A 27,619-nucleotide genomic window follows, 5' to 3' on the forward strand; every position below is an offset into this window, starting at 1 on the left:
TTCCACACCAACACAACTACATAAACGCAGGCAGCAATGGCTGACTTGTCGAGTGTAATTTGCAGTCACTTGGAAAAATCGGATATTTCCTAATAGAATTGCCATTAATTATAAACTAAAGGTGAAAAAATGACTGATAAGAGTTCCGTGCGTGAATCGATTGTAGTTCCAGGTACGAAAGAGTGTTAGTTCGCGTTGGAAAAGTGCCGCAAAATTCCAGGCCCTTTTCTTCGATCAAAACAAATGTCTCGGTTACAGCCTTGCACTTTTTGAGTCGATCCAACTGATTTTCTGTTTGTGTTTCCCTTTTCCATTGCAGAGCTCTATTTTCTGATAGCGAAATTCCTGTCCGCCGGGCCGCTGCAGGAAACGGCAAAGGTAATTTTGTTGTAGTTAGAGCGCGTTACACAATTTCACTCACGGGAAAATTTCTTTGTGCCATTCAGGTTTTGATCCGCGAACTCGAGGAGCAAAAGGTGAGTCCACTTCCCATGTGAAATCCTCCGACCAGCTGTTCTAGAGTCCAGAATCATACTAAAGTCGATAATAGAAAACGCGGGGAGTTTCGCACGTGCTAAAAACTGTCATAAGATCTTATTTTCGATGAAACTCGCGACGCACTGCATGGCTCTTGCTTTGATGTGATTCTTGGACCATTGCTGGACGACTGTCGCTAGCGCGAGTCCTTTTTTAAGTCGACAGGGTCCTTTTGCCGTGGTGCAAGGTCTAAACGTAACTTTCTTGCAGATCCTGCCGAAGAGAATCGATTGGGAGGGCAGTGAACATGACCAGACGTTCGAGGAACTTGTGAGTAGATTTTGTGATTGTTTTGCAATTTAGACAACTTTCGGTTTGTTTACAGCTTAGTTCATAAGGTGTTTACTTGCTAAATGTCACGGAGTAGTAAATAGTGCCGTTTTCCGCCTGAAAGTGCAAAGTGAATGAGTGAAAGCCATTGTCCCCGACGTGAGTGGGAGTATGCGGTGGGTTTTGAGCAGCGAGCGTGTTGTGTTAGATTTAAATTTGTGACCGGCTACATTCTGAAAAGGACTTGCAACCGGTCGCAGCTCGAGTGCAAAATGAATGTCTTAATTTGCATCACCCGCCGCGGCCATATTGCGCCATTGTTCCCAGACAGCTCATCGCAATTATTTATTTTCGGTTATTATCCTTAATTCTGTAAGTAACAGTAGGAAAAACCGATTTTCCATGTCCTTTAACCAACATTGTCCAAGCTATGAATCATCCAAGAGCAAACAGCAATATGTCGTGTTCTGCCGGAATAGAATTTTGCTATATTTGAGGCCGAAATGTGCATTAAGTAATGGAATATGGAATTTATTAGAATATGTAGTGAAAGTGCAAATGCTATGTGCGCATTAATCGACTCGAACGCCATTTTAATGGCCTTGCGGCATCCGATGCACATCAAAATGCTTGGCCTGTCATTGCAGCTCGTGCCGTCGGTGGCGCATCGGCCATGTTGCTTTTCGCTTTCTCATTCAATGGCTTGGTGGAAAAAGGGGCAATTGCGAGCAGAGTCAAAATGTTTTCCCTATTTTAAGCCATTGGTTTGTCGTTTGTCATATGGGTTTTACTATTTATTAGAAAATTGGACTTTTGGTAATTGGCACTTTGTTGAAATTCAATGAGGGAAAAATAAAGGGTCATCGTGATTACATAAACAATTTCACTTTTTTACCATTGCTGAATGGGTGTAAAGTATCCTTTTGGAATTGTTTGTAGCTTTACGAACCTGCAGAAATTAGGTGACAGCTCTGGAATGTGTTTACTTGGGGGGCTTTCTCGTTGATTAGGCTACTTTGAGGGCCTTTGTCTTGCCACTTTTTTCCCCTTTAAAGTTTACATTGGGGGAGTGAGGAGTGGACCCCAGAAGAGTATCCTTAAAAAACTTCCTTGCGACAGTCTTAACTGACATTCCAGTCTGTTTACAAAATCCGTAGAAGACGTTTTTTGGAAGGCTACTAAAGTGATCCTTGGTGTGTACTCACCACCAATCTCCACTGACCGATTATTTCCTTGTCCAGTTGGATTATCCTAAAAATGTTCCGTCGGCTTAAATTAAGTTGGTGTTTAGGGATATGAGGGAGTCCTGAGCCAGCTGTCCACTTGATGGCGAGCCAATTGAAAAGAAATTCTTCCTCTGGGGCGGATGTGAGGCAGCGTCTGGCGAGTTGCCTCCGCTCTGGACGAAACCGTGGCTTATTTTTGTTAAATTAAGTGTTCACATAGATTAAGTGCTCAAAGTATGGGACAATGAATCAATGCCTGACGACTGGCAACGAGACATAATCTGTCTTATACATAAAAAGGGGGATATCTCGCAGTGCAGCATTTATAGAGGTATCACGTTGCTGAGTACCATCTTGTTAGGTCGGATAGCCCCATGCACCCAGAACCTCATTGGCCCATAACAAAAGGGCCTCACTCCAGGCAAATCAGCAACAGATCAGATTTTCTCTCTGCGGCAAGCGATGGAAAAACTGTTGGAATATGGACATCAGTTGCACCAACTTTTCATCGATTTCAAAGCCGCCTATGACAGCATAGCAAGGGTAAAACTGTACACGGCCATGAGAGAATTTGGTATCCCAACGGAATTGATAAGACTGACTAGGCTGACCCTGACCAATGTGCGAGGCCAGCTAAAAGCAGCAGGATCACTCTCGAGACCATTCAACATAAGCAACGATCTAAGACAAGGGGATGCCCTATAATGAGTCCTCTTCAACCTGCCCCTGGAGAAAGTGATTAGCAATGCCGATCTAAATGCAAGAGGCACCATCCTCTTCAAGTCCACGATACCGACATCATGGGAAGAACAACCTGAGATGTATAGTTTACCTTCATACAGATCGAGCAGGCGGCGCAATATCTTAGACTGCACAATTAATGAAGGCAAGACGAAGTACATGGTGGCAACGTCAGCGCCTAAACCAAAAGAACGAACAATAGAGATAGGAGAGTATAACTGTGAGACCGTTGAAAATTTCTTCTAAGGTCGAAAATCACAAAGGATAATAGCTATGACGATGAAATCCATGCACGGTTGTTGGCAGCCAACAGAGCCTATTGCGGCTTACGAAAACTGTTTCGCTCCAAACATTTCACCATAGGGTCTGAGCTCTTACTGTGCAAGACTATGATCTTGCCAGTCCACATGTATTCCTCGGAGACTTCTTAGCAAAAAAAACTGCGAACTCTTGGCTGCGTTCGAGAGAAGAATCCTCCGAAAAATATTTGGCCCCTTACATGAGGATGGATAGCTGAGTGGTTAGAGCGCAAGGCTGTCGTACGGAAGGTCGCGGTTCAAATCTCACTGGTGGCAGTGGGATTTGTATCGTGATTTGACGTCGGATACCAGTCGACTCAGCTGTGAATGAGTACCTGAGTCAAATCAGGGTAATAATCTCGGGCGAGCGCAATGCTGACCACATTGCCTCCTACAGTTCACTGTAGTGTACCGTTACGGTCTTGAATGAAGTGCTCTAACACACTTCAAGGCCCTGATCCAATATGGATTGTTGCGCCAACGATTATTATTATTATTACATGAGGATGGACGATTCCGTACCCTACATAACGAAGAAATCTATGAGCGATACTACGACCGTCTGGTTGTGGATAAAATCCGGCTCAACAGGTTGCTGATCCAGCCCGGAAAGTCTATAAGGGCAATATCTATGGTAGAAAAAGAAGACGAGGTAGACCCTGCCTCAGATGGAGCGATGGCGTAGATCAGAACGCCAGACAGCTTTTGGGGATATCGAATTGGTGGACATCAGGCAGGTCTAGACCGGATACTGGTTCTTGCGCCGTTGATGATGATGATAGATTAAGTGAAGCTTTTTAAAATAAGGTAGTGTGAACTCTAACTACACATATCTACCGATTAATGGGCTGAGAACATTGGTCCATCCATGCCTCATTGTCTGCAGTTTAAACAACAGAAGCCGCAACTCAAGGCATTGGATGTCTTTAAGCGTCCTGGAACTAATTGCAGTTTTACAGGATTTCAATCAATTCATTCCTTTCTTTTCACAATCCTTTTACAATATTCAGTTGCCATTAGTGTAGATGAAGTGTGCCGATCACACGGTAGCATGGATGGTTAGATGGCAATATATCTGGATGCAGGGTGCAGAACGAGTTTCTTTTTGATATTGTTTTATTAATCTGGCTTGGTTCTCATGCTAGCATACCAACTATTGATACCAGTTTGCCATTGGTACGAATGTCAATCAGCGCGTCACCTGTACTAGTGAGATGAAATGCTATGTGGTTTCAAATTCTACAAAAATGCGATTCACGCGTGCAAAAATTGTTCTATTGTCGCTGTGTAGAGTGGTGCATCTCCTTTGAAAACTTAAGACACATGCCAATAAATGGCTCGTAGCAAAGGTCTTCGAAGAACTCAATGTGCACCATTTTACAAGCTATGTTTCATGTGGTAATGATTGAATTTCTAGACGGTGCGGCAACACTTAGTGTGGTTAATGCGGTTAGTTTTTCAGTAGTTTCCCATAAGTCAATCCATCACAAACTGTCTAATCGGAAACTGGTGGAATGACCTGCTTAGTATAAACAAGACGATGAGAAGGAGTTTTTGCTGCATGCATTTAATTATCCAAACCATTTGGAAGGCATGTTTCGACTCACAATCCATGTCATCAGTCCCACAAGACTATTTGTTTGTTTGTTTGAATTTGGGTTGGATTGAAGCGTTTAGGTGATTTTCTTGATCATGTGGAACGGTCCCGCGAGGCCAGTTGGCAGGCTGTTTAAATTTCGGCCTGGTGTGATATCACATCGATTTAGTAGCTGAGTAGGTGGAATGAGAGGAACTGGAAATCTGACTACAGCCGGCCTGTCGGTGACACTGTTGCCTAACTCTTCTAAAATACGAGGCAGGAAGGCTCGGCAGAAGAAAACTTTAGCAGCAAAAGAGAAGGGACTACAGGCTTGCCTGTACCCGGAAAAATGGAACAAAGGGAAGCTTGTAATGTGGACGCCGGTATGTGAAAACAAATCAATGCAACTCGGACTCTGTGAACCTGGGAGGGCTTCTAGCCGACGACAATGGAAGGAGGCGAAGTTTTCAGCAATCTTTTCAGTTAGCGGGGGTTTTCATTTTTAGACTGCACTTATGGCTACAAACATAAGAGTTAGTCAAATCAACCTGCAGCATGCCATATCTACTGGCAAAGTTGCAGGACTGTCCTTATATATTTCTGGTTCAAGAGCCATGGGTTCGTTTTAACAGAATCTGTGGTATTGGATCAGTGAAAGGGACTAGGATCTTCTTCGATGAAAGAGCCTTGAGACCGAGGGCCTGTGTTCTGATGTCAAAATTGTTAGAGGCAACCATGCTGAGACAATTCTGTTCCCAGGACCTTGTTGCAGCAATTTACAAAATCAGGGTAATGGTAAAAGGAGAAACGTCATAGTTGCTTCTGTCTCATGGTAATGGTAAAAGGAGAAACGTCATAGTTGCTTCTGTTTACTTACCCTATGATTCTTTGTGCCCTCCACCGACGCAAGAACTAAGGGATCTGGTAGTGTATGCAGAATCAATTGGTCTTGAACTTTTAATAGGTTGTGATGCGAACGCTCCGCATATTTGTTGGGGCAGTACCACATGAGCTCCTAGAGGCTAGGCTTGGTTTTATCACTTCAGCTGGTCTGATAATGAGGGTACGCCCCTACTTTCGTGGGGTCAAGAAGAACTGAAGTAATTGACCTAACAATCTGCACTTCAAAGTTGTTAGAGTTTATTAGAAACTGTCGAGTGCTAGATGAAGTCTCGCTCTCAGATCACCGTTACTTAACTATTGCAGGCGAACAGCCTGTAATACAAAGACGGAATCCTAGGAAAACGGATTGAAAGAAGTTCAATGAACTTCTTGGCGACAAAGTTGAGCTTTCTAGGCGACGAAGGACTCCTTTGACGACAAAAGATCAATTGAAAACTCTGAATCGCACACTTTTAGAATGCTTTGAGTTCTACGTAATATTGGGTTGTTTGGGATGGGGATTTAAGTAAAATATGCGCCGTTTTGTTCGGAAACTTGTTGACATTTAGAAGGCAACCTCATTATCCCTTCCACCCAGCTTCTGATCGATCGCCTGTTTCAAACTGTCGAGTTGCTCACAGTAGAGGACCGAATTGAGGGTCTGGCCATAGCAGCCCATAGTGGATGATTCCTTTCCAATCCTACCAAACACACAGCAAAACATTCAATCCGGGCTTCGCGATGATTTGGGCCGGCTCGCCGCGCTTCGACCGTGATCTTTTTCCCTTGAGGTTGTCTTACGTGATTCACTTTTCATTACCAGTCACCATACGCTTCAAAAATGGGTTGAATTCGTTCCGTTTCAGCAGTGCATCGCAGGTGTCGATTCGGTCTAAGAGATTTTTTTGCGTCAATTCGTGTGGCATCCAGAACATCCAGCTTTTTTGGAATCCAATTTTCTGCAAATGGTTCCAAACGGTTTTGTGGTCTATACTCAGTTTCTGGCCAATCGAGCGAGTGCTCACATACCGATCTACTTGGATGATTTCGACAATTTTATCGGTTTCTACGAGGATTGGCCTTACCAGTACGGGGTGTATTTTTGGCATCCACTATATCAACGAAATCGATCGAACCAACGCTGTGTTGTGCGAATCGTTACAGTATCGGGACCATAAACTTCAAAAATTTTTTCGGCCGCCTTCGTTGCATTTTTATCTCTCAGGTAGTATGACGAATTTCTTGCTTGGTGCACTCCATCTTTGACGCGCTATAACTTGAGACTGAAACGTACGGTCACAACACTGTCAAAGAGACACTTGTAGCACAGATTGTCATTTTCAAATCGCCGTATAGAATGACCCGATGCGATAAGTACAACACCAGATATGTTTAAGTGTCGCCATCTATTGACAAAATACGACATTTCTTTCTCCCCTACCCTATATATAAACAGGATTGTAATTGCCTTCCTGGGACAAAACCACCCTAGAATTCGTGTTTGGAGTCTTATGCTAATGGTTCTACTTCGGTGGCTTTCAAGCGAGTATTGGTGCCTCTAGTTCGGATCTGCCCATGTTTGTCCAGGTTATTTCGTCGGCATTGATGTCTGTTAGGAAGCTATCATCTCTGTGCAGTATATTCAGTATGTAAAGAAATCCAATAGTTGTTCCTACTCTGAACTTTCAGCAGTACTTCGTTAATTTGTAAATGTTAATATTTATCATATTTTGCCATTCCAATCAGACACTGCTAATTCCTTTGCCCCTCCTTTTCGACTTTGCTATTCGTTGCTGTGCACTCTTCCGGATTCTCTTTGAGACGTATCTTAGTTACGTTGCTCTTGACTTCTTTCCTCATGTGTTGAACTTTAGGTGCTTATTCTTGATAAGCTGGGCTATGCTATCTGCTAAATTTTTCCCGAACAGCGCACACAGGCAAATCTGCATTATCTGTTCTGGGCTATAACTAACTAGGATCCTCCTCCTGGATTCTTACCTCATCGAAAACAACATGGGAGTCATCATATCTTGGGCTTGTCATCTTTGGTCATGGCCAATTCCTGGAGCTCACTATGCGCCTGGATGACCAATGCCCGGAACCTCCAAGTAAAATTGAAATCGCTCATCCCCTAATTATATTTCCATGTTTCCTGAAAAGATAACCCAGGTTTAGGTTATCGACAATACACTGTTTGCGCTAGTTGGAGCGTCTCTACGTCTCTCTTCATTAAGACCAATCCCCAAGATAAACTGGATAATATAAAAAAAGAAAACAAGCCCATTAGCAAATAGGAAATCATTGAAAATGTTTCATCTATCTAAATTAAAAATTAAAAAGGTGTTTGCAGTTGACTTTAAAGATAGATCAATACACGCCAATTATTTTTTTTATAGGAAAGTAAATATCCACACATTGGGGCAAACCATCTACTGGAAATATGTTGCAAAATAGGTCCTATTTTGGACAAGGAGCTACCACCAAGTGTACCAGGCGTCGTTTCATTGCTAGGTTCAGGCCGGCAGAGTTTACTACGCACAAAAGAGAGCATATGTCGACCAAGGTCGCTATTGGACTATTGCACCCGAATTCATGGTATGCCACTACCTGATTCGGAGGCATGCAAACCAACTCACAATTTATGTAAGCTCGCTTTCAAAACTCAGCCGATTGAAATCAGTAAGTAGTCCTTCCTTCTTTCTTACAGTAAAAGTCCTTATGGGACGGGAGGCTGGAGGGTCGATTACAAGGAAACTTTTGATACCGACCGGTTTCTACAGTAAAACTAAACTATTAAGGCGGACGTTGGGACATTTATCAGCGGTTTATTGTGTTTTGTTTGATCGATCCGGGAGATATATAGTGACGGTAATTGAATTTCAGAGAAGTTGTTGGAGCGTTTTTTGGAATTTGAATTCTAGGGCGCGGATGACTTATTGGTTAAGCTATGGAGCGCTATAGACGGACGATTGCTAGCTACATTCCGTGGAGCTTCGGCAGAGATCACAGATATCGCCATCAATTTAGACAACACTTTGTTGGCTGCCGGATCACTAGACAGAATATTAAGAGTATGGGACTTACAAACAACAGCACCTATTGCCGTTTTGCCCGGTCACACAGGAATGATAACGTCCGTGAACTTTTGCCCGTCCCCCCGCGGCGATTTGAAATATCTGGTGACGACAAGTACAGATGGATCTGTGGCTTTTTGGCAGTACACAACACCGCGCGGTGGCAAAACTGTGTTTGCTCCGAAGCCGATACAGTATCATGAGAAATTACGACCGGGGCAAGCCCAAATGATTTGTGCGTCATTTTCGCCGGGAGGAATATTTCTTGCAGCTGGATCTGCAGATCATCATGTTCGTGTATACTTGATGCAGGAAGAAGGCCCCAAAAGGATTCTGGAAACAGAAGCTCACTCAGACGCAGTGGACTCTATTCAATGGGCTCACAAAGGATTGCGGTTTATTTCTGGTAGTAAGGATGGTACGGCTCATGTTTGGTCGTTTGAATCGCAACAGTGGAAGTCGCTGAAATTGAACATGACTGAAAAACTGCCAAAGTACGTATACCACTCTTACTATTTGAAAGTGTATTCTAGTTTATTTCCTGTATTTTATCAAAAGTTGTCCGGAAAACAATGAGGAAGGTAAACGGCTCAAAGTTACAATGGTTTCATGGGATTATTCAGACAAGTGGGTTATAACGGCGGTAAACGATTTCTCTGTAAGTTTTTGCCAAATTTTATACAAGCAAAAAAAAAATCTAAAATTTTCCACTAACTAGATCAAAATATGGGATTCACGGACTGGAAAATTACACAAAGTTCTCCGTGGACACAAAGACGAATTATATGTATTGGAGTCTCACCCGAAAGACGAGCACATTTTGCTCTCGGCTGGACACGATGGTCAATTATATTTATGGGATATTTTTGCTGGTGTATCGATAGCGCATTTTGTGAATAATATTGATGGTCAAGGGCACGGTGGTGTGTTCGATGCGAAATGGTCTCCAGACGGGACTATGATAGCTGCTACCGATTCTCATGGGCATATTTTGATGTTTGGCTTGGGGGCAGGCCATGAACGTTTTAAAACAGTAAGATTCGATGCATATCATGAGTAAATTCTTGCTAAGACTTCTGTTTTTTTTGTAGCTGCCGAAAGAATTGTTTTTCCATACAGATTATCGGCCCTTATTGCGAGATGCAAACCATTTGGTTATGGACGAGCAAACACAGATGATGCCGCATTTAATGCCACCTCCGTTCCTGGTGGATGTTGATGGGAATCCATATCCGCCTGTATTTCAGCGGCTTGTGCCTGGTCGCGAGAATTGTCCTACAGATCAATTAGTTCCAAATATTGCTGTTGGACCAGAAGGTGTGGAGGTGGTAGACAGCTCGTTATCACATATTGATAGGTTGATTGAGGCTTTGGCGAATAGGCAAGGTCATGAACAAGCGCCGGATTCGAATAACGATCGTGTGAATAATAGCATCAATATTCGATTGATGAACAACTCGCCTAGAGGTACTGGAAGAGTCGGTCCTAGGAGAAATGGAGATGTTGAAGGCGTACGGCAAAGCAGTGGCAACTGGCAACGGGAATCCACTTTCAAATGGATCCGTCGAATTTTCGTTCGACCAATGAAATATGCACACTTGCAAAACTTGAAACAAACAGTGTACGGAGCAGGGCAGGAAGAGCAGGAGATCTACAGAAGAGAAATGCGTCGACGTCCGATTATGATAAATACAACCAACGCAAATACTGCGCTACAGGGCTCATCGAGTCGGCAGCGCGGCACAAGGAATGCCAGACGAGGACCGCGACCTGCTTATCGTACAAGAGCCGTTCGTGAACGGGAAGAAGAAGAGATACATGAAGAGGAAGATGAAGACGAAGAATCGGCCAGTAATTCGTCGGCAGACTCGAGTTTTTCCACTGCAGTGAACGAAGACATGTTGAGTGGATCAAGTTCTTCTGAAACAGAAAGTTCAGACTATTCAGATTGGGTGGCAGATAAACCTGGTCCCAATTTGGAACCTCCTAAGCGATCAAAACGTAAGCCTGTGGAACGAAGAGCTTTCTCACCAAGCAGCGACACGACGAGCCAACAAGGAAACCAGGCGAATCGGCGGAAGAAAGTTCAAATACCCGGCACAAATGGCGAGATTCCTGAACAATTTCGCCCACCGGAATGGTTGTCTGAGGTTATTCCGCGGAAAGCTCCCTACTATCCTCAAATGGGAGATGAAGTCGTGTATTTCCGCCAAGGTCACCAACGCTATCTCGATGCAGTTCGTGCCAAGAAAGTTTACAAACTAACCAACAGCTCAGAACCCTGGAATTCACTAACTCTACGAGATCACGAGCTGTGCAGGGTTATTGGTATAAAGTACGAAATAAGGCCGCCCAGACTTTGCTGCATGAAATTGGCAATAATCAATCGAGACGGTCAAATGGTCGGGAAGACATTCACCATTAAATACCACGATATGCCCGATGTACTAGATTTTCTAGTGTTGAAGCAAACTTACGATACTGCAGTCGCTCGAAATTGGAGTCCCGGTGATCGGTTTCGATGTATGATTGACGATGGTTGGTGGATGGGACAAATTGAATCTCGTGTTGCGTTGTCTAATGAATTTCCTGATTCACTGTTTATGTGTTTTCGTGTACGTTGGGACAATGGAGAGTATGAGTACATGAGCCCGTGGGATATGGAACCAATTGATGAGAATCGATTGCCGGCTGAAGTCGGAGGCGCGGTGCCAGTGCTGCCGGAAGAGCTTCGGGCGACACTGTATCAACCGAAAGCAGAAGAGTGGCCTCGAGGCGATCGTGATGCTTCTTGTAGGCGAATTATTGCTGGTTTGGAGTTGGTATGTATTATTTATTTTATTCATGAATAGCACATAAGTTAATGTGAATTGTTTTGAAGGTAATGGGATTAGCTATTGCTGATGCGTTCTTAGTACCAGTCGACTTGAACATTTATCCAGAATATGCATACGTGGTGGAGTATCCAATAGATTTGACTACGATTAAGGCTCGTTTCGAAAACCACTTTTACCGTCGCATCACTTCCGCTCAATTCGATGTACGCTACTTGGCAACTAATGCCGAAAAATTTAATCAATCGCATAGTAATATAGTAAAACATGCCAGAATTATTACTGATTTATGTTTAAGAATTATTAGGTAAGTTGCTTGGTGATGAATATCTCTCTCCGGGATTTTGATGTTTTTTTTCTTGATATTTAGGGATCCGAATGAAGTTGATGTTGGAGCAGTCTATCATCAGCTTGTAGCCACATACATCTCATCCGATTCAGAAAATGAAAACGATAATGAACCTGTGCCATCGACAAGCACAGCCCCTCCACCAACAACTAGGAAAGCAGCTGCTTCTAGAAGGTAAGATATTTACAAATTGAAATATTAGAACGGTGCAATCGAGCGATATTTGGATTCATATTGAGATATGAAACGTTTGGGTGGGCCAGTCTTCAACGAGGAAGAATGAATGCTAAGATGATTTTGATTCAACGGTCGAGAGGATTTCCGGATATAACATAATTTTTTGATCGGATACGTTAGGCTGAAGGAATTCTGATGAATGACGACGTTGTGACGATTGAAGACCAAATTTTCTTTGCGCGGTAGCAAAGGATGTTATTTTTGCACTTCTTACACGATCTGCTGAATTAAGCTGTAATCACATTTAACAGCAGCTATAGTGTCCAGCGAGCAATGCTAGCTGTTGGCGAGTATGAATACTCGCATAGTAAATATATGGAAGAATTCTTTTGGGTCTGATATCTAGGGTGCTGGACAGTATGAATAGAGTCAGATGTCCTGATCGAAATATTTGTCCCTCATGATGTCGGCAAACCTGAGGTTACTCTCTCAGTTACTCTTTTATTCGGAATTTTGTCGTTTGTCTTCTCTTGTTCATTTCTTCCCTTCCCTTCTCTTCCTCGCTTGCCTGTTCGCTCCCTCTTTTCCTGTTCGCCTCACATCGTTTCCGGTTCGCTTCCTCTCTTTGCTTTCTTTTCTCTGTATCCTCTGTTCGCTTCCTTTTTTCTTAATCCCCTTTACCCCGTTCCCCTTCTTTCGACCAAGTTTTCTTCCACCTTCCTCTTCTTCCTGTTAATTTCTCTCTTTCCTTTCTCTTTGTTCTCTTCTTTTCTTTCTGTACTCTTCTTTTCTATTTTTTTCCTCCTCTCCTACTTATTTTCTTTTTTTCTCATCTCCTTTTCTTCCCTTCCTTTTTTTCTTCATGTTTCCTTCATTAATTTCCTTTTCCTTCTTTTCTTTCTGTTTCCTTCTTTTCTTTCTGTTCCTTCTTTTCTTCCTGTTTCCTTCTTCCTGTTCTTTTCTTTTGCTCCTTTACTTTTTTCCTATTCCACCTTCCTGTTGTGTCCCCTCTCAGTTTCGTTTCCTCCTTCCTGTTTCGTTCCTTTATTCCTGTTCCATCTCCTCTTTCTTTTTCCGTCCCATCTTTCTTATTAGGTGTCCTACTTATATTCCGTGCCCCCTTCTTGTTTCGTTTCCTTATTCTTGTTTCATTTCCTCCTACCTGTTCGGTTTCCTTCTTCCTGCTCCGTCCCCTTCTTCCTTTTCTGTACTATTCTTCCTATTTGCCTCTCTCCATGCTGTTCCCCCATCCTCCTCTTTTCTCCTCGCCTTTCTGTAACTATCACCCCTCCCTGCACTCATTCTGCGTTTCCTGCTGTCTCCATTTCGACCTTCTTGTTGTCCCCATTTCGTCCTTACAACTCCTGTTCCATCCGACTGGCTCAAATGATTAGAGCGCTGGATTATCGTTGTGGAAGGTCGCGATTCAAACTCGCTTTCTTGAACTCTTCAGCTTTCATCTCCATTCTTTTTCCTCTCCCTCTCTTCTGTTCTTTTTCCTCGTTTTCCTTCTGCTCTCTCTCCACACTTCCACCTACTCTGTTCACTTCCTGCTTCTTGACTCCTTTTCCGTTCTCAACACCTTTTTCATTCTCGACTTGTTTTCCCTTCCCGATCCTTCTTCCTTGCTCCATCCTTTTTTCTTTCTCCGCTCATTGTTTTGCAGACTCCTTCTAATCCTTGCTGATTCTTTTTCTTTCCCTTCTCCGTCTTGTTTGTCTCCACTTTTTCTGCCTCATTTTATTTTCGATTCCTTCTCTATCCTTTTCCTTTCGAGTTTTTCTCCTCTCTTTTCCTTTCAACTCTTTGTCTTAATCTTTCCTTTCGATTCTTCCTCACTCCTTTTTCTCCTCCATCACCCCTCCCTTTCCTCTTGATTCTTCCTCCTTCCTTTTCCTCTCAATTTCCCCTCTCTTTACATCTCGATTCTTCCCCCTTCTTATCCTCTCGCTTCTTTCCTCTTGATTCTTCTTCCTCCTCTTTCCCTCTCGATTCCTTCGTCCTCCCTTTCTTCTCGATCCTCCCGCTCCCTTCCTTTTCTTCTCGATTCTTCCATCTCCCTCTTTTTTTCTCGATACCACCCTCTCTTCCTTTTCTTCTCGATTTCCCCCCTCCCTTTCCTCTCCATTCTTCCGCCTCCCTTTCCATTAGATTTTTTCTTCTTTCCTTGCCCTCGACCCTCTCTGTCTATTATTCCGCGCAATCCTTACTCTTTTCCCTTTGAGTCTTTCCCCCTCTCTTTCCTTCCTCCTTCTGAACTTCCCTCTTTTCCTCTACAAATTTTTTCTTTCTCGACTCTTCTCTGAGTCTAAATTCTTTCCCTTAATCCATTTTGTTCTCTCCTCTGCTTTCTTCCATTTGACTCTTCCCTCTGTTTTATTCTTGTCCCTCCTTTCTGGCCTTCCCTTTATTGATTGTTTTGCCTTCGAATTTTCATTTCTCTCGTTTAATTTCGATTCTCTTCCTCTTTTTCTCGTAACCTCCCCTCCCTTGATGGAGATTTATATAATTCTCTCCATTTTTTTTAAATTTTCCTTCTTTTCTACACTTTCTGTTTCCTTCATCGGCCATTCCTTGTTGCTCTTGTTTTTCATCTGATTATGTTTTCTTCTCGTTCTTGTCCTGTCCCTGGCCCACTTGTCCACACTGTTTCCATTCTGTCTTCTTCTCTTCCTGTTTTTTTGCTACCCCTGACTTCCGGTTCCCATTCTGATTTTCCTGTTTCCTACTCTGTTCTCTCTTTTTCTCTAATCTTTTCTTTCTGCTTCTGTTTCTCTTCCCTTTATTTTTCTCTTCTTCCTCCCGCTTCTCCATTCTAGTTTTCGTCTTGTTCTCCTATCTAACAACACTCCCTTATCCTTCGAAATTATCTTTCCTTTCTCTCAATTCTACTTCTTTGCCTACTCCGCTTTCCCATTCTTCTCCATGTTTACTGTCTTTCTGCATTTCCCTTCTGCTACTCTGCTAGACTCGTTACAGCTCTTTCTCTCATCTTGACTTTTATACCCTTTATTCCCGACTGTTCTAATCCCATCTATTCCAGTTTTCGTCCACTTGCCGTTTTATAATTTGGTTCGCTTATATTATGTTCATCTTTCGCCATCTCCTCGTCTCACCTTGGAAGAAACAGAGCTGTTAACGTCAGCTTATTGGCTTATTGATCCGATAAGATAACATCAAAATTTGATGCACATATAGCGTCTTGGGAACTGCACTTTTATCTGCAACCTCAGATATATCGTTAAATGATTATTAAACTGGCTCCAGCAGGATGTATTTTCGTTACTGTTTTTTTCTGATTTCTTTTCTTCTAATTCAATTTTTTAACAATTCCAGATCCAAACGGTTACGGTCAGACACAGACTGGCGAGTTAGTTGTCGTGAATTACTAGATCTCCTCGTACAATGTGACGATTCAGCACCATTTCGAGAGCCGGTTGACACTTTAGAGCATCCTGATTATTTACAAATTGTAGACACCCCCATGGATTTAAGAACTGTGAAAGAAGATCTCCTGGGCGGAAACTACGAGGGACCACTCGATTTCGCCAAGGACGTTAGGCTGATATTTCAAAATTCACGAAATTACAATACAAACAAAAGATCACGCGTAAGTAGAAACTTTCTTGTGTAACCTCTTTTTTGTAAACACGGGATCAAGAATCGTCTTGCCACCATCAATATCGCTCCTAAATGTATCGTCATCAACTCATAACCATTGTTTCTGTCCATGCTTTCTCTTCCGTAAAACATTCTAGGATAATAACGGGGTAAGAGTTGAAAATAATATCTTTCTTGATTTGTTTATTTGATGAATTGCGTAAATATTAGTTGTAGTTTCATAAATAACTGTCCACACGTTTCCTTTGCGCGTGCAAATTATTCTATCATGAACCAGCTCAGTGAGGGCTGAAAGCTGAAAAACGCTTTGCAGGAAACGAGGACGACAGTGAATTTATAAAGAAAAATTTCCTAAATTGGTTCCATTAAACGTGTTCAGTTCTTATGAAAAACTGCGCGGACGGGAAGGCATAAACAGATCTCAATTATTAATGTATGTCAAGATATATTAATAATTAGAACGTCTGTTGATAGTGTTAGTCTTTCACAGTCATTTTCATGAACTATCATGATTCGCGGTGAGGAATGATTTAGTGAAACATTTATTGCTTTGTTATGTGTTTGCTTGGTGTTGTGACTTTATTTGAATTTTCATATGAATTGCTCTGATGAAGGTTCATGCATTTTAAAAGTGACAATTGCATGTTTTAATGTTGATTCCAGTTGAAATATGTATAATTTGAAATTAATTTATTGTGGCAAAATGTCTACTTACATCATCTATTGATGACGAAGGGGTAACTAAATGAAATCTGTGTTTTCGAGGCTCTCTGTCGTTTACTTGAGTCCTTTAAAAAAGTACATTGATAATGTGGAGTATTGATTATGCTTCAAAGAATAGGAAACAGTTATAAACAATTTGTTGTGTTACAAATTATTTTGGCGACTGTCTGTGTGCAATAATTTGATCCTTTGCTATTTTCTCACATTCATGTTAAATGACTGACAACATTGAAGGTATTTCCCGCGATAGAGGTGTTTGGTCTTATTTATATGGTCTTTGATTCGTCTGTTGCATTTTTGGTTTTCATTGCCCTTTCCGCTTTCTACAGTAGTTACCATTTGATGATTGTTATCATCAAATCTGCCCCAATCTACTTTGTTATCCTTTCTTCCTCTTCGGTGAAATCTTCAAAAATATTTCGGTTCAACCGCTGGGTTTCTTAGTTGGATATTTTGAACGTTTCATTTTTAACTTTTTGACTTAGTTCAAATAGATCGGTTGCTAAAAGCTACAAAGAACATCACTTTTTTCGAATGTCTCTCCTAGTTGTCATGTGCAGCATAAAATAGGATTATCAGTTTCCCTTAACAATTTCAATCCGAGATAGAAAAATTCTGCGCATGCTGATCCTAGCCAACTCAATACCATACAGATACTGCTTTTATTCCTGTTCGGAAAAATGGACCAAAATTATTTTCAACCGTTGTGACCTTGTATGTCTACTGTTCGCTCCTTTGTGGAGTAGACTGTGCTTGAGTTCTCTTATTACCATAACGCTGTGCAAGTGATAACCCTACAGCAATGAAATAACAGGAAGACGAACACAAACATCTATGACAACCGACCTTGTCACGTTGCTTTCTATGATTGCTGCCTCTAAACAATGGATGTTTCTCAGTGATTTTTGTGATCCAGAAGAATTTAATTCCATAGATAGGCAATATACAGTATACCTACTGCACATCCAATTTCAGATAATCCTAGCGAATGCCGGTCATCTAGGCTGGGTTAATCCGAGCAAAGATTTTAATTGGTAGATAGATATTTGCTGGAGCTATTGGTCTTGTGAGACACAATAGCAGAATGCAGTAGATCTGGGTATCTTAATCGGAAGCCTTCGTTTAGTAGTGGAGTCAGCGCGCCTAAATCGAATTCGCCATTTTTCTTTGTCAGAGGCTTAGTGGGGCTCTCAAACTACTAATGTCGCTCGGCATTCTGGTCGTTTCCTACCTACTTTGTTGCCCAGATCAATCTTAGCTAGTGATTCTTGGTGCGAATTAACACATTCATTAACGTAGTTGCCTTAGATAGCGATGCAATCATACTGGCGTTTTTCTAAACTTTCGATGTCTTTCTTATAAAACATTGTGTCTTTAGCATGAAAATAGGCTTCATTCGCGGCAATAACTTCACTATCGGAGCCGAATCTCTTTCCCTGGAGCTGCCTTTTGAGATTTGCGAACAAGTAGGAATCAGATTTAGTGCATATGAGGAGTATGATAGCAATTTTAATCGTAAATCGTGCAATTTCCCTATCATAAAACAGCAGTTTTTTCTTTGCCATGTGAATTAGTCAACCAACCGGATCCAATGATTCGAAAGAAAGTCCAAAAGTAAAATTCCGTGGATGTCCCAAAGCACAGAGGCTATGACCTTGCTTGCTGACTGTGGTGTCTTCGAACACATTGGCTGGCTTTCGTCCTTTCGTTTCCGTTCGGCTGACGCTCTTTTTGACTCCGGAGTATAATGAGTCCATTTTTCATCTATTGTTGTGTACCTACGCAAAAAATCGTTTCTATCCCGTGAAAACAGTCGCAAAAAGCGCTCTGAATCAGCAATTTGCTGTTGTTTTTGCTCCACTGTGAACTAACACGGCACCCACTTGGAGCAACATTTTTCATATCCAATTGCACAATTGTCGACGTAGTGCTATTAGATATCTTCGCTCTACGATCGGAAATAACGATTTTTAGGACCGAAACGCCTTGCGCCTTCGGTGGATGTTCAACCACATTTAAAGTTCGCATACCATTAGCAAATGGTTGCTTTCGATAGGCACTTTTCTGGCTAACAGTTTTTCAACCATTTTTCAGCTTGAAGGCTATGTTCTCGTATTATAAACAGTATTTGATTAACACGCTTTTGCGAACCGATTTTTATTGGTTTTTAAGGTTTTGTGTAAACACAAAACCTTATTAAAATCGGTTTACTGTCTGTCTGTCTGTCTGTCTGCCCGTCACACGCATTTTTCTCGGAGACGGTTATAGCGATTGACACCAAATTTGGTTCCCGCATACAGTGAATTACATCCTTTTACGTCGAATTTAAGGGGGGGGGTCCCCATACATGCAAAAGGGGAGTGTAAAATTTTTTTTCATCAAATATAGTCATGTGGGGTATCAAATTAAAGATCTCGATTAGTACTTTGCAAAGCCGATCTTAGTTTTGACATTCGTTGGAAGAGTGGGGAGCGCGGGGGGTTGAAAATGATCACTTCTTCAAGGGGGCCATTCTCAGAAACTACCAAACCGAAAAATCTGAAAAAAATCAGCGGGCTGCCACTGTATGGTGCCTAGGCTCCGAAATACCTTCCATGCCGATATCTGTTTAAATAAAGTTAATAATAGTATATTACTACAATTTTTTGTAATTGGTTAGAAACCCCCTTAAGTTCATCCTAGTACCATGAAATTTTGCAGTGATATAGGCTATAATATAGAGCATGATCTTACCAAGTTTGGTGGAAATCGCACTATTACTAACGAAGTTATAATACCTCAAATTTGTTGTTTCTTTGAAAATTAAAGACTATGAATGTCAATATCACCCGAAAGTGGATACTCTCACATATTATATGGATATATTACGTGCTACGTACTAAGAAATACACAAAACCTTTCGTACCTGAAGCGTCCAGCTTCCGGTTCCCCGACTTGTTCAAACCTAAATCTATCGTCATTTAGCCTTCAATATCTCAAGAGCTACTAAATCGAATTCCATGAAATTTCCACACGTATCCTCTCAAGTTGGTTCTATCGAAAACATCGTAGTATGGTAATCGCGGCGCGATGTATGTTTTAGTCTCGGGACTTAATGGTCCATGTGTTACATGACCATACTATCGAAGACCATTCTTTCGCAATTTTTCCACGATCGCGAATGTCCTCATTTCGGATATGATCATGATCTGCTACGCCATAGTTTAACCCAGTGCAAGAGTTTTTCGAGCACTAGATATTGCCGGAATGGACATACTTTCTTGCCATTCAGATAGTGTTCTACCCTCCTCAATATCGCTCCACGCTCAGAACTCATGTGCGATTTCGTTAGGTACTGTTGTTTTTTCCGAGATCTCATTCGCTTGTCTCTTCAACTTCTCTGCCTAACAGCTCGACTGCTCGAAATGCCGGCATTCATTGCAGAAGGCAGGAGGAGAAAGTTCTTTTGATGAAATTTGCTCAAAGTATTCTCGCCATCTGTGCATCGCCGTTCGTCGGTCGGTAAGTAAGGTACCGTTTAGTAGAACATTTTTGTGGCGTTTTTTCGACATCAGCCTGTGTCGTATATGAGGTGAATAAATAAACTGTACGGATAGCTAAGGTATAGTGGGCTTCTACAGCCCGTAATCAAAATGACTGTGTCACGAAAACATTCAGAGATGGCAATAGATGGTGGGCATAAACCCTTATGTGGAACATAGGGCCTTAACCACATCTACGTGACATTGCTGTTGGTTCAGTGCAATATGCTTCAGCTAACTCCACGATTTTGCGAGAAGCTTGCACTCTTCCGCTTTCCTACACCACGTAGTTCTAGCATGCTCCACTCGCCGGCCATCCTGGTATGGTGGGTTTCGTTGCATGATATAACCCGTAGTGGAGTTATTACGCTTCTTTAATGTGTCATTACTCACTGCCATTTCCGCTTTTTGATCAGGACGACTATCGGTATCTGGTCGTACGTCATTTATTGTTAAATATTTCAGATTCACAGCATTTACATGAAGTAACAACTCTGTTAAACTGCAGTAGCTGCCCGGAAAAGTTCCGCAGTTAGATCTTCAAGTGCGGAGGCTTTACCCCGTTTGATTCCGTTTATATAATAGTAATGGGTAAAGAATTCTACCCTTAATGTCCCTCGCAGGACTATCGAAAGACTTGTGGCCATCTTCAAGCTTTTTCGTGATGTCAACTCTCAGTTGCTTACATTCAGCAGTCAGATTCGCCTCCACGTTTACGTTATCAGCCAGGTCTTGTAACGTCCTTTTGAAACGTAGCCGGCAACCACATCCGTACCAGAGAAAAAGGCACTTTTGATGTCGGCCCAGTGCTCATCACTAGTTTTGATTGGCTTGTTTGTGCAACCTTCGTAGCAACAGGTTTTCCCACTGATATACGACAGTCGGGTTAGAGATGCCCGTATTGTATCTGAGGGAACGAGGCTTTGTTCCCTTGCAACATCCGGAAGAAAATGTAAGCGATTATCAGATGAAATGACTGACACCGTGTCCCTTTTGTTACACACATTCAGAGGACAATTCCCAAATCTACTGTTTATCGCGTCATAGTCGAGCATTCAGAATCCAGTCCTAAACCGTTGATAAAGAAATTGTAGCAGGTGAAAGATCAGTCTGATTCCAATACATAGTTAAATCCGAGAGTAGCAGATCGCCATTTCATCAATGTTCGCCTTTTACGAGAAACAGGGAATACTATGAGTGTATTGTTAAACTCCGATTGACAGGCTAAGGTATTTAGTACGTTGATTAAACATTTATCATCTATTACATCTGTATGATTAGGACCTATCGACATTGGCTTTCATTCTTTCCTTTTAATTTCTCCCTATTATTTTATTGTCTTTCTTTTCCATGAATCATCATCATCAACAGCGCAATAACCAGTGTCCGGTCTAGGCCTGCCTTAGTAAGGAACTTCAGACATTCCGGTTTTACTTCGAGGTCCACCAATTCGATATCCCTAAAAGCTGTCTGGTGTCCTGAGCTACGCCATTGTTCTATCTAAGGCAGAGTATGCCACGCCATCTTTTTCTACCATAGATATTGCCCTTATAGACTTTCCGGGCTGGATCATCCTCACCCATACGAATTAAGTGACCAGCCCACCGTAACCTGCTGAGCCAGATTTTATTCACAACCAAACGGTCTTGCTATCGCCCATAGATATCATCGTTGTAGAGGCTGCGGAATCGTCCATCCTCATGTAGGGGGCTAAAAATTCATCGAAGGATTCTTCTCTCGAATGCGGCCAAGAGTTCGCAATTTTTCTTGCTAAGGACCCAAGTGCCCGAGGAATACATGAGGACGGGCAAGATCATAGTCTTGTACAGTATAGCTTTGACCTTATGGTGAGACGTTTCGAGCTAAACAGTTTTAAGCTGAAATAGGCTCTGTTGGCTGACAACAACAGTGCGTGGGTTTCGTCGTCATAGGTGTTATCGATTGTGATTGTCGATTGAAAATAGGATAAATTTTCAACGGTCTCAAAGTTGTAGTCTCTTATCTTCATTGGTTTCGTTTGCCTAGTGTGATTCGATGTTGTTCGTTCTTTGGTTTTTGGCGCTGACGTTGCCACCAAGTACTTGGTCTTGCCCTTCATTAATGTGCAGCCCAAGATCTCGCGCCGCCTGCTCGACCTGGATGAAGGTAGATTGTACATTTCGGGTTGTTTTTCCCATGATGTCAATATCGTCAGCGTAAGCCAATAGTTGGGTGGATTTGAAGAGGATGGTGCCTCTTGCATTAACCTCTGCATTGCGAATCACTTTCTCCAGGGCCTGGTTAAAGAGGAACTCTCTCATGGCTGTTTAGAGTTTTACCCTGACTATGCTGTCATAGGTGGCTTTAAAGTCGATGAAAAGATGGTGCAACTGATGTTCATATTCCAACAGTTTTTCCATCGCTTGCCCCAGAGAGAGAATCTGATCAGTTGCTGATTTACCTGGAGTGAAGTCTCTTTGGTGTGAGCCAATGATGTTTTGGGCGTATGGGGCTATCGGGCCTAGCATGATAGCGGAGAATATCTTATAGATGGTACTTAGCAACGTGATACCTCTATAATTGCTGCGCTCTTGATATTCCCCTTTTTATGTATGGAACAGATAACGCCTCGTTGCCAGTCTACAGGAATTGATTCGCTGTGGCGTTGATGAACCGCTTGGTGTATTTGGCCGCCTCCATATTTAACCAATTTGGCTGTAATTCCATGGGCTCCTGGCGACTTATGATTTTTAAGCCCATGAATTGTGTGGACTGCTTCTTCCATGGTTGGTGGTGATAGCATTTGTCGGTCGTCTTCAGCTGGCGGGACCTCCAACTCGCCGATATTTTGGTTGTTGAGCAGTTTATAAAAGTACTCAATTCATGGCAGAGTGTGCCATTGAAGAAGTCGAGCGATTTGATGGCCGACTGTTGAAACTCACCATTATATCAGCTGATCGCACGATTCATTTCTTCATCTCTTAAGCACCACAGACAGGCCGACCTGATGCCCAGAAAGATACTTTCTGGCAATTTATCAACACAAAGGCCTGTATTGTATCTGCTGATGACTATGGAAAAATATAGGTAGTAAAGTAGAATGTTCAAATTATCGTCCGATCCGGTTGCCGTTCCATACCATGAAGATTTTTGAACGCATTGCGACATTGTTCAAACAATCGGGGGTTGCCAAGAACTGCGGGACTACTGATGCAATACAGGCTGCTGCTGTTACTCTTGGAGCAACACGGTGAGAGGCATGGTCCTCTTTTCATTGCATTTCTGGATCTACAGTGAGTGCAGTGTCGCACTGGGGAGCATCTGGTATGTCCTGCGGCAAACCCCTGATACCAGAAAAACTAATGCGCTGGGTTAAATTGCTCTACCACGATCCGAAAAGTAAAGTTCGAAGAGTATATCAAACCGGCTTCGTATGTGTCGGTGTTCATCAAGGAACCGCCGTCTCATCATTTCTCTTTGTTCTTGCTACAGACACTGTCATATGGGACATCCAACCACCAGCGCCCTATGTACTGCTTATGCAGATGATGTTTTCCTGGGCGTCTCATAGCAAAGCTGATCTCAAGCAACTTTTCCAAAAATGGAATGATCGCCTCATGCAACACGCAACTTGTTCAAAACTGAAAGCATGAGGCGCTCTTTATAGAGCGATAGAATATTTCGATAGAATTATTTCTAAGTCGCGATAACCTACGCAACTTGGGTAATGTGGCGCACAACTGGCGTTCTTTGTGATTGACGTATCAACGAACGTTTTAAATCCAAAATTTACCGCAATGTCGGTCGCCTTGTTGCTGTCCACGGTTCAGAGTGTAAACCAACTAAAAAGACAATGAACGGCGCCTCACAGTAATGCAGACGAGATGGACTAGTGGCGTAACACGTGATATCACATTCGAAATGAGGATATCCGCGATCGATATGGGGTTGCTTCGACCAAGGAAAAATTGAGTGAGAGGCGTTTTCGATATTCTGATTATGTAATTCGTGCTGACGAGAATTCAATTGGCAAGATTGGTCTGAACATCAAAGTCGATGGGAAGCGTCCAAAAGGTTGGCCGAAACAACGGTGGCTTGATACGCTTGATGGTGATTTAAAAGCCTTGCGACTGCATCTCCATCAGGCTGACCGAGTAAAATGGCGCAACCACGATCACGACGAGCTATCCCCGCTTGTGAACGGGACAAAGGCTAACGATAAAGAAGACAAGAAAGTCTATTGTCAAAAATATCTGGTGCTTTTGTAGTTGTCATTGCCTTCCAGCTCCCTTGTTGAATTTAGGTCTGTCATTTTGCTTTGAAATGAATGAAATCGATCCCTTGGCTGGCCAAAGAAAGCTTTGGTTTAATGTTAATTATCCTTCGCGAAAGTATCTCGATTGTGCCGGGGTCCAGAAGGTCAAATAAGTTGCTGTGGAATGCTATGCATCTTTATCAGTCGCGCTGTGCATCATTTGTACTTATTTATATTCAATTGTAATTAGTGAAATGAAACTCATTAATGTAAAAAAAAAATTGCCCTTAATTAGTAAACACTCCGGCGATTCTGCTCACCTGAACGTTATCCTTTCAGATATATTCGATGACACTTCGCTTAAGTACATTATTTGAAACTCATATCAAACCAATTCTCTACAATTGGAAATCGACCCGGCGGCGAAGCAACAAGTCTAACGTGAAAAATTCACCCAGTAAAAATAAGCCAGGCACCTCAAAAATGGTGACTCGCAGTAGGCCAACTAATGGAAATTCAGGAGCTGGTCCATCCAACAATAAGCACATCCACAACACATCAGATGAAAGTGATGGTGACGACGATGACAACGAGGTGAATGCAGGACGTGGCTCCACTAGAGCTCGTAGCAATCGGTTCCCTCGTCGTAATCTGAATAATGCAACGAATGGTGTGTCATCTTCTACGCCCAGAAAGCTTAATGCGGCTCCAGGACCGAGTAAAAGAAATACTCGACCGAACACCTCACAACATAGTCAAGAAACAACAAGCGATTCTAGTAGCACATCATCGTCTTCTTCAAGCTCTTCGGATGACGATAGCGAGGAAAGCGCTGGAATTCCGGTATCGGAACTTGGTCATTCACGGCGACAACGAAGGCTTCCAGCGCGCAACAATAGATCGAATGACTCGGAAGATAGTTATAAGCCGACGGAAAGACGAGCCAAATCACGGAAGCAACGACGCGCTAATTCGCCCGTTGTAAGACAAACGAAACGGGCAAGAAACTCACAATCAGATGAAAATCCAGGCAAGTCTATGCCACGAAAACGTGGAAAATTCGCGAAAAAATCCTCTGCAACATCAGAGGACGAATCAAATCCAGAAAGTGATAAAGTAAGTAAGCAAACAAGAACTGCACGTAAACCACCGTTAGCTAATGAGAGTAGGAGTCTGAGAAGAACGCGTCAGAACAATACGGAAGACAGCGAACATAATTCCGGTGAGAAGGTTAATAGCAGAAGTACAACCAATCGTCATCGTCATCATGAATCAGATCACAGCTATCACTTGACCGAGCGGCCTGGACGCTTTGTCGTTGAGTCGGATACCGAGCAGGAAGTTGCACGACCTACAAGAGCAAGCGTACGGCGAGCAGTTATTGAATGGGGCCGAAGGAATAGCATGGATGAGGCAGAGGACGACGAGGATGAAAACTCAAGAGGAGCAAGGGTTGGTTACTGACAACTGATTGTATTTAGTGTATTAATTGGCGAATTTGATTTCAGAGATCTACACGACGACCACCGGCACGCCGGAAGAAAACTTCAGAATCTGAGCCAAGTGGCGAGGAGACTATTACACCTGAAATTATACCGAGTAGACGAAATCCACCTCCATTACGCCAAGTGCGAACAAATAGAAATAGTCGAGTTCTACCTGATGATGAGTCTGATGATGAGCCGCCAGCATTAAGTCGACAACATCCAACTGTTAGTGAGCAACGTTCAAGGCCCACACGAAATATTGGTAGGTGTAGTTGTTGGGTATTTTCCAGCTTTCTTTTTTGCCATTCACTAACCTATACGTTTTTAACCCATTTGCACATATATAATTGCAACTAACACGTTTCTTTCCGTCTATCCTAGTAGATAATAGAATTATTAACGGCGGTAGCAGCGCTATTCTAAGGACAAATCAGCAACTTCGCAGTAGGCAAACAACTACCAGCACAGCCACAGTAGGGTCTGTAACTCGGTCGCATGCAAACTCAACAACAAATCTTGATTCGATTCCGTCATCGTCGTCGTCTGCCCTCCGTAGCCAATCGTCGGCATTTAGATCTCATGTACAAGTTGATCACAACTACGGTGAGCCGGGCCCGTCTACGATGAGGCATACGCGGCGTATGCTTTCTCGTCATCAGCGAAACGCCAACGAATTGGATCTGCTTTGCGATGAAGTCGATCCCTTAGAGTTGCCCTCGTCTCACGTCGAGAATATATCGTCGCGATTGCGAATGCGCCATAATGTGAATAGTACAACACCGAACGGGAACGTTGTAGAAGACCATCGGGTCGCAGATCGACCAGTGAGGCGTGGCAGAAATACACGACCACGGTATGATTATGATAATGATGATGACGATGAAGAGGAGGAAAACTTCGATGACCCGTCGTCGGAGAACGACGATCAAACAGATTCTGAAGATAACCAGCCGCTGAAGCAAAGACCATCTACCGGTCTCCGATCTCGGGCAGCTCATCAAATCTCTCCTGCTAATAATGCTTCATCAAGAACGCGTTCATTGCGGTCGAAACGGTACATGTCTGATGATGAAGATGACGAGGATTACGACGACTATGATGAGTTTGAGGATCGTCCGCACGGGCGGAACAGGAGTTCTCGCAACACACGAAATCAGAAGCGTCCTCGGTACAATGAAGATTCAGGTGAAAGTTCACCGGATGATCATAGGCGCAAGCGAAGAGTTGGAATGCGTTCGTCGTCGCCTCCATCGCCGCCATCATCATCGTACCGTCATCGGTACGCGACCGGGAATGGTTCGAACTTAAGGATGCAGCAAAATGCCAGTAATGAGGAAGTGGACAGCGACATCGACAACAATGAGCAAACAGTTAGTATCAGTAGTCGAGGTCGTGTACGGAAAATTACTGCCAAAGCTCGAGGCCTTTTCAGAGAATAGCGGTTACTGCACCACCAAATGTAGTTTTCTAATTTTTAATAAAGAAGTTGCAGAAATTAAATGAGGAAATAAAAGAGATCAGTATATGTTCAATTCTACGATATGATTACTTTGTCAAGTGTACATTTATAATTTTATTTCAACCTAAAGAAAGTGTAATTTAATTGAAAATATGAGTAATTTAATTAAAATGCTTTAAAGTATACACAAGCCCATTTACTTTTTCAACTGGATATGTAAGGCTCCTATTCACCACTTTGTGGAGTATAGGGCATGCACAAAGTCGTTTTCGTATTGTTATTTTTCTACATCTCTCTTTTATTGCAATCACATTTAATGCTGTGCAAGTGATAGCCCGTATTCAGGCGGTACGTTGGCTCCCATAGTTTATATCAAAATACAAATGATAACGGACTGCGGATTATTCAATTAGCAGTGTCGCACGAAATGGTTGTTCTAATTACCTGGTTTGTGTGGAAAGCGGTCCACAAACAAACGTGCGCCTCTCCAGACGGGAAAACTTTCAACTAAATTGACCACGTGCGGATCAAACGCCGCCACCTCTCAGCCTTGATGAATGTTAGAACATATAGGGGGCTCAATATAGACTCGGATCACTATTCGTA

At 42.6% G+C, this 27,619-nt stretch overlaps 1 protein-coding gene across 3 annotated transcripts; it reads left to right on the forward strand.

Moving 5' to 3' along the window:
• The first annotated feature begins 31 nt into the window (after window positions 1-31).
• LOC119658831 (PH-interacting protein) lies at window positions 32-27,198 on the forward strand. 3 transcript variants are annotated; one of them, XM_038066565.1, is made up of 16 exons: window positions 32-172; window positions 320-378; window positions 447-476; window positions 748-807; window positions 7,931-8,177; window positions 8,242-8,402; window positions 8,456-9,102; window positions 9,167-9,266; window positions 9,327-9,641; window positions 9,700-11,430; window positions 11,490-11,749; window positions 11,813-11,965; window positions 15,305-15,578; window positions 24,407-25,519; window positions 25,576-25,816; window positions 25,936-27,198. In XM_038066565.1, the coding sequence occupies exons 1-16, from the start codon at window positions 130-132 to the stop codon at window positions 26,991-26,993; spliced, it is 6,492 nt and encodes a 2,163-aa protein (XP_037922493.1). In that variant the 5' UTR covers window positions 32-129; the 3' UTR covers window positions 26,994-27,198. The 3 variants fall into 3 exon arrangements, with proteins under 3 accessions (XP_037922493.1, XP_037922494.1, XP_037922496.1); XM_038066566.1 differs by having other exon boundaries at window positions 25,939-27,198; XM_038066568.1 differs by lacking the exons at window positions 32-172; window positions 320-378; window positions 447-476; window positions 748-807 and adding an exon at window positions 861-1,179.
• The last annotated feature ends 421 nt before the right edge of the window (window positions 27,199-27,619 follow it).

Source organism: Hermetia illucens, chromosome 6 (genome assembly GCF_905115235.1).
Source record: "Hermetia illucens chromosome 6, iHerIll2.2.curated.20191125, whole genome shotgun sequence".
Lineage (NCBI taxonomy): Eukaryota > Metazoa > Arthropoda > Insecta > Diptera > Stratiomyidae > Hermetia > Hermetia illucens.

Excerpts from the sequence above, each read along its gene's own strand:
- LOC119658831 (XM_038066565.1), top strand. The coding sequence starts at position 130 with ATGACTGATAAGAGTTCCGTGCGTGAATCGATTGTAGTTCCAG. Across the intron at positions 8,403-8,455 it reads CCGGGAGATATATAGTGACG|GGCGCGGATGACTTATTGGT; the intron begins GTAATTGAATTT and ends TTTGAATTCTAG. Across the intron at positions 25,520-25,575 it reads AAAACTCAAGAGGAGCAAGG|AGATCTACACGACGACCACC; the intron begins GTTGGTTACTGA and ends ATTTGATTTCAG.